Source organism: Struthio camelus, chromosome W (assembly GCF_040807025.1).
Source record: "Struthio camelus isolate bStrCam1 chromosome W, bStrCam1.hap1, whole genome shotgun sequence".
Taxonomy (NCBI): Eukaryota; Metazoa; Chordata; class Aves; order Struthioniformes; family Struthionidae; genus Struthio; species Struthio camelus.
Genome location: NC_090981.1, coordinates 50288920 through 50300027, shown reverse-complemented (window position 1 = coordinate 50300027; position 11108 = coordinate 50288920). Strand labels below are relative to the sequence as shown.

The 11108-nt window shown below is 35.5% G+C and overlaps 1 protein-coding gene across 5 annotated transcripts in view; it reads right to left on the bottom strand.

The window, feature by feature from the left end:
• The window catches only part of LOC138064272 (ADP-ribosylation factor-like protein 15), a 224027-nt gene that overhangs the window by 127933 nt on the left and 84986 nt on the right, over nt 1-11108 (bottom strand). For all 5 annotated transcript variants that reach the window (XM_068926012.1, XM_068926009.1, XM_068926011.1 and 2 more), the window contains one exon: nt 6153-6361. In XM_068926012.1, coding sequence (XP_068782113.1) covers nt 6153-6361 — 209 coding nt within the window. The remainder of the gene's footprint in view (nt 1-6152; nt 6362-11108) is intronic.

Here is an 11108-nt window from a genome sequence, read left to right as displayed (position 1 = left end):
CTTCTTGAATATTCCAAGTCTCAAAATGCACCAACTTCCATCTTAAAAAAAATAACAAAAACCCCAAACCAAAAGCAGTAAAGGCATTCATCACATTAATTTAGAGCAGAGGCCTGTTACACCAGTACTTTAGGGTCTTTACTGCCTGCCATTATTTTCCTGTAAGAGTGAAGAGGTCAATTTTAACCTGTATAACTTTAAATGGTGTGTAACCTAGCTGTCTGAAAGATCATTGCTTTTTATAAACAGCTATAGTTAAGACAAACAAATTTCTTAAGCCAGAGAGCCATAATTTAGGATCGAAAGAGGTCACAGGCAGGACACACCCCGTTAGATTATCTCCTACTTTACAAATTTATCATTCCTAGTGGCTATAAGGAAATCATTATTAGGATTTTCTGAAAACATCAATTTTTAAGAAACCTTTGCTTAACGGCTGCCAGGTGATATTAAATGTGCTAATATAATGCATATTTATTAATTCAAAACATGTTTTTCTTTAATATATCATCAGGTCATATGAGTAACTATTGTTTTAGGATCTACTTATATGTAAATCATCTCCTTATCAGCTCTAAAGAAATTCTTTATTCAGAAAAGACTTCCTGTGAGACATGTGAATAGGAGTCATTTTCTGCATTGTTCTAAACACTGCTAGACTAATAATTGAAATATTTTCTAAACATCAGTTTAATAGTGTCCTCCTCTCCTGCAAGTGTGTTCATAACTGAAGTTTGACAAATAACTCCAGTGTTCCCACAAAGGCCACAGTTGTGAAGGAAGCAGCCAACACTCAAAATAGCAGCGTCCAGTTCCAAAACAATCTTTAAATCTCAGGGGATATACCTTGGATGAGAAGAGGTATTTGCGGTGAGGGGATTGCAAATATTAAGGTCATTAAGGTCACAATGATCTCAAAACAGGGTAGGAATCCATATTTTGGCTATATGCTACAGCAACTTGAAGATAAATTATTTCAGGAATAGTTTATGAGGAAGCAAAAACCTGCCCTCAATTTAACTTTGGTATAGCTGTCCCTGTCATAAAAGATACAGACTTGCAACAGCTGCTTTTTAAGACTTCTCATAGGTAAATTTATTTGGGAGGCCTGACCAGGATAAGAATGGGTCAAATTGCACTTCCAAATTGTACTTCCATTTTCACTCTTGGTTTCAACCTAAGTTTTTCTATTACTTACTGCCAGATGCATCATCTGTTCAAAGCTATTAACTTGAGATGCTGAGTATTCTCTGCAGCTTAACCTCCTAATGTGTCATTGTTCGAGGCTGTTTTCCAGACTGTTAATAACAATATCTAGAATTATATTTGCCCACTGGTAACCCTACTTACAGGATTTCCAATGAGAAACTATTTTCCCTTAACTAGCAGCAACTAATAAAGGGATGAACTACAGCAAAGCCACCGATCCCCTGATTTTAGTAGTAAGATCCCACCCAGCATTAAGCCTGTCATATGCAGGCAGCTCAGATTTTAAAGCATCAGGCCCACAAACAGCAGCTTCTGTAGCACTTAACTTTTCTGCAGGAGTAGGAGCCTCTGCAGATTCCAACAACCTCAACGATCTTCTGGGATGCTTGATAAGCTTTATAACACTTAAACAATGTCTCTTTGATGTTTATCTACAAAATTATTTCCAGATATAAACAACAGAGGAGAAACTGGAACGGTAACAGCTAGTGGTCCCTACATCACTGAGGTGGCTCTTCTCACAAGAGGAGTCAACCTGCACTTTTCTGCCAGCAGAAAACAGAATTAAACACTGTGCACTATTCAAAACCAAATACCTTGAAATGCTCTAAAATAGGTAAGATACATCACAGTCTATATTGTACATGGGATCATTCTTTCACATTTGCTTTTGAAAACATTATTTGCAAATCAAAGACATTTTTCATCATGTTATAACAAAGGGAAAAGGAAATGGAAAAAAAGTTTCTCTGGAGTTTCACACAGCCATCATCTTTAAAGTAAGATCTTATATACAAAACACACTTGTGAACAGCTCACTACATAATATCTTTTACACTTTCTGAGTGGTTGCCTAGCATTAATATTTAAAATGATATAATAATCTTAAAACAGATTGAAAGATACTTTCAATTCATTGCCCACCAGTTTGTAAGTCTATATAAAAGTACTATTACTCTTCAAAAAGGGAAATTACATGACATCTTTAATGACTTCCGGCAGTACTAATGATCAACAATATTTATGCATGAAAGAAATGTATTAATTGCCTGCACTTTTGTATAACAAAAAAGACAAACAAAACCCTGGAAGATTACAGTCTTTAAACATCTTCACATACAATCTTGAATGTAGCCTTAAATATTAAAGAAAAAAAAAAGGGAAATAAAAAGAAAAGACCCAGAGAAAACCAAACAAAGAAAAACTCCCAAACCAACACCCCACCACCTAAATACGTAGCTGCTTCACCACAGAACTGACAAGGCGTCATTGCTTGATAGGGTTTTTACTATGACTAGTTCTACACAGCTTTTGTATTCACAAGGCTAGTGAACAGCTATACACTGCAACCAGTTTTGCTTAGAAACGCAAACAGCGCATACAAGTCCTCAGCCGGATTCAGACAAGTGTTTGCTCAGCAGAGCCCGCTCCTGAAGCACAGTGGCTACAGACAACTTCCAGCCCCTCCTACCCGCGACTCCTAAAGGTTGCTCTGACTCAGGAGGGTAAGCAACTCCGTTTGCATACTGTTTGAAACCATGTGAATCTACTGGTATATCCAATTTCTGGTATTGATATACAAAGCAACACAGATTCCAAAATAAAAATCAACAAGTCTGTAATCACAGTAGCTTTGCTGTTCACTTGCAAAGCAATTTACAATGCTTTTATCACCATAAGTCTCCTGCATTATTTAAAGTCTGTCACAAATATCTGACTAATCAAAAACACTTGTCTGTAATCAAAAGCAATTCTGATGATGAAAAACCAAAAACACTGTCTGTCAATAAGAGCTTTATTAAAATTATAATTAGGTAAACTGTTCTGGAATTGCACTCAGTATTTTGGAAACAGTGACCAAAGAAACTAATCAATACGCCACAATTACACCACCTTCCCATTTGCTGGATAACTAAATTTATTTTTCACTTGTAACTATTTATATTTACTAATTCAGAAGGGATCTAAAACACCAGCAAGAACTGCACTATGCATGATTAACTCCTCATTTTTATAATTTCAGTCTAAAATCTGGATACTTTGCGACATACCTATTGACTCAAATATGATTGTCTGAGCATTACGGTTTGGTTAATGTATGCAGTTTTTATTTCAGTATGACAGTTGAAATCACTCAACAGCTATTTGAAAACACTTAAATATGTGCTACTGTCACAAGAACATCGAAACAAATTACAAATATCTTTCACATGGGAAGGTGGAATAAATACCATACAAGTTAACACAACAGAAATAAGAGGCACAGTATTTAAAATGACATCTTAATTTATAGTTTCCAGAATGAAGTGATAAATGTACTTTTTCAGTTTCATTTAAAAATTCAAATAACTATAAGGTAAAACAGCCAATCAGCAACTGAATACAGGAAAATAAGGTTACATTTACGACTGGTATTTCAGCTTAGCTTCTCCTACAATTTTCCCTGATCACTTTAATAATATGAAGTGTATTCTGCAATTATGCCTGTAAAACAAATCAGGTTCAATTACATTTCATAAACTAAACGAATTCTCATCATAGTTTTGCATGTAGCTATTCATGACGTTGCTTACTACTTAGGGCTTGCAACCTCTACAATATTGTTTTTGTCTATGCAGTACATGCAGAAAACATGTTAAAAATAAACTGTAAAATTTTGGAAAAATTTAAACAACCGCACTTCCCAACAATAAATATGACTAACATCTGTTGCAGGAACTGCTTGGCACTTGTACAGTTTTGTGAAGGATTTTTACTGTAAATAAGTTTTTCTATAATTCCTATTATACATACACTACTCTACTCCGAAATTTTAATTGTACTCCAAGGAGTCCTTTCATATGTATTAAAGAAAAGCAACATGTTGTCTAAAAGAATGTTTACATGCTTTTAAGTTTCAACTGTTGTTCATTTATCTTATGACATACGTAAAAAGAACAAGGTAATACCTGTGTTTAACACCATTGCTTCTACAAAAATATTTACTAAAATTCTCATACTGCTCAACATATTATTTGTTAAAATTTTAAAAGTGCTCTTTTTGAAATAAGAAGTGGTCCTATGATGATTCAGCATTTTATTTTCTCTCATTTCACACTTTACCAATGAGAACAAAGACACAGCAAAACATTTAAGAAAGCAACAAATCTCTATTTCGATACCTGCAAAATTCCTCGTAAGGTTCCCACTTTGCATTCACAGCAAAGGGTATCATTTTTTCAAGAACAGATCACCATCAGTAACTTTCGACTTCTCCTTTAGTATACCAAAATACTCTTTTTTGTAATTTAATTTTGTCCCTATTCTTAACGAAAGAATTTCAGCAGAGACATACAGTAAGCTCTTGATATGTTTTTCCCCTGAAAGCATGCATAAGCTGTGCACATTTTACAAAATTCTTCTATTCAAAATTTCGTGTAGACTCAAAATAGCAACACTTGCTTACTATGAAAATATGCTAAAAGATTTTTTTAAAACACATTTAGTAGAAGCATATTAAAATGCTACTCTAAGCATGTAAGCATCTTTTCATCTACTGAGATATCGAACAATTCGTAATGATGATCATCACTTATGTTATTATGAGTGTTGGGGTGTAATATCTGAGCCTGGAGAGGGATAACAGGAGAATAAGAATCCTCTCAATAAAAGAGAAGAAATGCTGGCTTTAAATATGCAAAGGATTCTGTACAATCCCTCAAATCCATCTGAATCGGCTTAACTGCAAAATGGAGAGTTATGTCTCTAACTGCTGTATTGCAAAATAAATGGCATGTGTCACATGGCATAAAGAAGGTGTTCTCCTACATTCACTATTCCTATGGAATTGGAGAAGGAACATTTCTTACCTAAGATTTCTAAACAGTCTTCAATTAACTTTAAACTCGATTTGGCCATTTTAAAAAGGAAAAAGTAGCAAGACAATGAACACTTAAAAAAAAAAAATATATATATATATATATATCAATCAAATTGAACTGGTAGTCTTCAGAAAGACCATATTTTAGATAAAAACGCGCGTCTAAGAAAGGAAGAGTTTTTTAAATACAAAGCAGCAACACAGTAAGATGCTGAAACAGTTTTGACTCCACTGTAATGAAAAACACCACTCACAGAACAAATACGAGATTTCACATAGTCTTTAATGTGAAGAGTCCCCTAAATGACAGTTATATATGAACAGAATGACACAATCAACTATGTCAGCATAAAAAATATTTTTAATATCTTCCTGCAACTTCAAAAGAGTGAGCAGAGCTTCTCAAGAGTTAGTAACCTTCAACACTTCCTCAAAGATATAAGCAAGATAATAGAAACGTATGTAAGAATTTTGCAGAAACCTAAGAGCAAAAGGTATACTGAATAGAACAAATATATAATTTATTATGTGATACCTGCAAATTAGACAAAGATATCACATCTTAGAAGAAGAAAGTCAGAACAGAATAACGGCTTCAGAACAGGAATTGCGATTTTGCCCTCACACCAGTACATAGCAACTAAGAAAAAAGCTTTTACCTAAAAGTTTACCCATGGCTGCACACTTAATCTACTGCTTTAAATGGTGGTGAAGAATAGAGTAACAGCATAGCGCAAGATCAAAACTAATAGCAAATAAAAATAAGCAAAACAAAAAACACACTCTCAGCAGCTTTTGATAAGAGTAGTTAAAAACGTCTTTCTCCCTTAAGCAAAATATGGTGAAAGCAGGAAAACTGTGTTTGCACCCCAGTCGTGCTGGTCTGTTTTTCAGAACAACCAAGTCTATATAGAGTGCACTGCACGGTAAGTTCTTAGGGGCAGGGACTGTTCTTAGGCTGTGTACTTACAGTGAAAGGTAACTGAGGCCGATCCTTAAGTAGGATGTCAGGGAAACAATAGTGGGTCAGAAGCGTGCAGATACACAAAATACAAATAGGCAGGATGCTGCCATGTTAACATACCTCTTGTACGGAGCGAGCTGCTGGCTTGTCTTGATGATTGGCCAGTATTAAAAACGGCAAAGTACATAACTGTGGGTGCTGGAGAGCAGAATGCAGTTCATTCCTAGCAGTTTCTAGATCATCTTCAGAGGAGGCACTGTCTAATACGAATATTACCCCTTGGGATCCTTGGTAGTAACGACTCCAGTATTTCCTGATATTGTCAGCTCCTTTCAAGATAATAATAAAAACTAATCAAAATAAGTATAATTAAAGAGATTTAAAACTCTTCTCTGGTAAAAACCCTCCTGCTTTGTAGAATCAAAGAAATGGGATACATTTTCCCTCCTTAATACACATTACCGAAAGAATAAAAAGAAAACATAACACCCATAAATCCAGCACATACAGACACACCAACCCAACAACATTTTGATAAGGGAAGAATCTGACTCACAGTTCTTCATCTCTGAAAATTTCTGTTCCATTAACGAGTACTGGGGAACTATTATGCTTCCAGCGTTATCTAGCCTAATTCTGTGTCTTCTCCCAGAAATATCCTGTTATTAACATATAAATAAGTCATCTTTTGCCCATTATCCTTTCCATAGCCCTGTAGCTCATTGCAGAAAGTTGTAGTTTCTATCATGTCAGTTGTTCATTTCCAAGCATGATCGGATCTTTCAGTTCACCTCCAAAAAACACGAGGCAAATGCTTCATCATCGGGGAAAAAAAGTGTTAGAAAAGTCTACTAAAGTTGTAAACGCACATTTTATGAGGAAAATGGGGATACAATAGTGAGGTGAACGACGAGATATAACGATAACTTGCACAGGCATTCACTGCAACTAATTTTGCTCTGTCAACCACACTAAGGATTCTAGGACAGTCCAACAGAGCAGGCACATCAGTGACTGTACAGGTTTATGTGCCACAGTAATTTCTAGGACACAGTTCAGTGGCACTCAGCCAACTCAACACAAGCGAAGCAATAAGGTTATCTATGGAAAGCTTTGTCTCCTCTGGAGAGCAGCATGTGTTAGAACACTGAGTTAGAAAAAAAAATTCTTATTTGACAGCTGTCAAACTAAACTATGATGTGGATGTGGGCTATTCTTTGTCTGAAAATGGCACTATACTCATAGGGACTAACAATAAAAAGCAAACAACAGCAGCAGTAAAAATGTAGCATAAAAAATGATGCGCCTGTAATAAAGACAGTGATTTAGAGAAATGTGCTAAAAGTATCTTTTACATGTACTATTCTTATTTTGAGAAGGGGAGAAATGACACTAACGTAGACACAGATAGCAAATACTGATAATAAGAAAACTCCATTTTTTAGTGAAACAAAACAACTACCTACGGAAGTTCTGATCATGTGGCAGGCACAAAATGAGAATTTAATGCAACATAATTACTATATCGTTGATATGGTACTTAAAATATTCACTTAATTTGCGCATTGTGCAACAAAAAAAGATAGCCATTAAACAAAAAGTAAGGAAACTGGTATTTAAGAAGGAATTCATACCATATAATTTAAGCATCCAACTTAGAGTACTCTAATTTCACTCCATGGCGTTTCTTTCTTCTGTCTGCTGACTACATAGGACCTTACAGATCTAGTTCCTGTCTTTTGTACCTAGCACAATTTAGGTGGCTAATGGGAGCTGTGAGTGAACACTTTAAAAATACATTTTCCTACAGAAAATATTCACGTCAGAACTGAATAGTGTTTTTCTACAAGAGACCTAAAAAGAGTTACTCACTCAAAGGTAGATGATCATGGCATTTAGACAAGACCTTGCTTAAACTCTATTAATTCAGCCAGACTCATAAAGTAACAATGCAAAAATAAGTTGATGATAAAATAAATAAAATGACCTATCAAGTTAACATTACTTGCACAGAAAGGGGATTGCATTGAAGCTGAACTATATGTTTCCATACCACTGTAACATGTACCAACTGTAAAGAACTTCACAGCATCTATTAGATGCTCCAGTCCTTCCAGTTTTCTATGCCAGTACCAATATAACAAGTTGCCACAGAAATTTTCAGCTATTTAGAGATATTAACTGCATGGCCATACACAGCAGTGTCACAGGCACAGGATCTGAGTTACCACTTTCCTTCAACACTGGTAGAGAATCATTTTCCATTAACTGGAAGGCTAACATCACAATTAGTTCTTTGAAGCTCTTTTTTTCCTAGCAATGTAACATCAATCTTACCTACTCCAAGCTTCAGCCAGCTACTTTTCAACCATATGTTCCTGCTTCCTGAAACCTTATCTCAATAACAATACTGATGATTTCTAAGAGAAAAACTGCAACCTGAACTGTAGTGTGCTTGACATCATCTACCCAGGTAGATGGAAGAAGGCAGCACACAGATCCTTACATGAGACGCTGGAGCCAGAAGAGCAGCGTGTTGATTTTTTGAGCTTACAATCCTGTCTTTTTGGTTCAAATTCCTTAGCTTGGGAGGGCCTAGATGGAAGAACTTTGTTTCTCCCTATCAACTGTCCCAAAAGAACCAACACTAAAATTCAGTAGTCCTTTTCTTTGTGGCTCTGTCCAGTTACCAGAGAGTCTCGACAGTGGTATAGTTTTAAGAATCACCTACTAACCTCCAACAAGACTGGGCATTTCCTTCAAGATATTCCATTAGAATATTCCATTAGAATAGTGACCTGGTCTGAACTTGCTTACACTTCAATTCTGATGAAATTACAGCCTGTGGTTTAAGGATAAAAAACTTGCACTAAGCAGACAAGAAAGAAGACTGAGAAAGTCTGTACCTCAGGGTGCCATTTTAACTCATTTTCCTGGCAAATGCACTTGAAAAATAATTCCTGGCATTAGTAAGCTATCAGCAACTGGAAATCACAATTTCTACAAGACAAATAAGCTTGCATTCTTTTGCCTTAACTCTTTACACAGGTAATACAATCCACTCTCAGCTTCTTTCTCCAAGGGTAGTATGTTGTGGTGCTATTCAGGACAATGGCCTGCGAATAACGACCCAGCAGTTGCACTTCTTCATGATGGGACAAATTCAGCCTTATAGAATAAGAAGTTGTTTTTAAAGGTGTACTTTAGCACAAACTATCTCAAGAATTAATGTTTTCACCTTTTCCAAAGATTTAAGATATGGAAATTCAGAGTATGAGTACTCTGTCAATCCAGACTCCAACGTGCATCTGTTAAACGCTCTGAGATGCTCAGAGGCCAATAACATGAAATCAGCAACTTGGTACCCCAAATGTTATCTCAAAAATATTAATATTCAAGATAAGCTTTTAGGTTTGTTAGGCTAGTGTCATGTGTTTTTCTAATAACTCTGCAGGTACATGTCCATTTTTAGACTTGAGCCACTTCATACATAAACTACGTTACAAAAAAATCAGGCAAAAATTTCAAAGACATCACAAAAAACTTGACAACAATTCACATCAGACCAAAGGAACATTTTATGTGGAAGGTTTGCTAAAATACGGCTTTTAGTATAATAGCTTTCTCCGACAGGCAAGTGGCATGACTCATGCCCAGGTGTACAATTTGTTTCCCTCAGTTATGAGCCCAGGAGTGCCAAAACTGCCGTGATATGACTAGAACATCCTATTTACGTATAAATTTAAACAAAACACAGTCCTGCTACTTACTAGAGACACAAAGATCACATTTAGTCAAACATAGGTTTGAATTACTTTTTAAAAAGGAAAAAACTAAGGTGTAATGTAGTTGAAAAGGATACTTATTCATCATTACTATAGGATAGCAATCATTAAACTAATTGTTCAAAATTAACAAAATTGTTTTCATGTATAAATTCGGAAACAGCAAATAATTTCTTTTTTGTTAACAGCCAACAGTACAGTGTGTCCATACTCGCCACAGTTTCTGATTTTTTTTTTTAAATCACTGCCAATAGTATCCTCTCAAACGTCACATATTCAAAACAGGTTGCACAATTATTCACTTTAACAAATATTATGTGAAATGCACAGTTGCAAATCTTCCTTTTAACTATTAAAGTTTCTTTTTTAATCTTCATTCATGGCAGTACCAGGATACCTTTTTCTTCCTTTTCAGTACTTCCAGGAGAACTGAATATAGTATTACAGAAAAATTTCATCGGATAAAATTTAAAGATGTCAAATTTGTTAGTTGTCAAACTTGCATCAAATCTCCATCAAGAGGACAAAGAACGCCACACACCTCTTGCTTCAAGACAGTCTAGCCTGTACATGCTCTTATTCACCTCAAAACAGTCTGAAGGATTCACATGACAGCTCTGGAGACGTTATATTTTCAGTCCAGGGAAGAACTTCTTTCCTCCCCCGTCAAAAAAAACTCGGGCCATGAAAGAGAATGCGAGCAGCAACCAGTTTTGCTACAACTTCAAATGTAATGTCAACTCGCATGAAACAGGGACACGTACCTATTTTGAAGATTAGGTTGTTAACAAAGAGTTATATTGTTAATTCCTCTACTGATATTAAGCAGAACATTTCTAATTAGCAAAACCCTGAGAAAATGACAAGGAGTATGTTAACCGCGCCACAAAATCTTCTTGCCTGCAAGACTGGCCCGTGTTGGGGAAAGAAGAAGGAATGGCAGGGAAAAAGAAGGCTCTTGTATAAGATACAAAAAAAGATATAAGATATTAAAAAACATATATATCAATCTTTGGAAAGAGTTTTGAAATAGCTGTTGCTAAATCAACATAGGATTTATTAACACAACAGCCCATCACTGCTTCACAAGGCAAACTGATATGTTTTCTTTACGTAACCAGGAAGAGGCTTGACATACTAGCATATTTAAGAGATCTGGCTGTTCCTTATCTAGCTTGAGCATGCTCACCATTTAGATCTCCCAGAAGGAATATCCAGAAGAAATATAGCCTACAGATTTTTTTTTTTTAAACATAAAATATTTTTCAACGTGTTCAATCCTTTTTGTTAC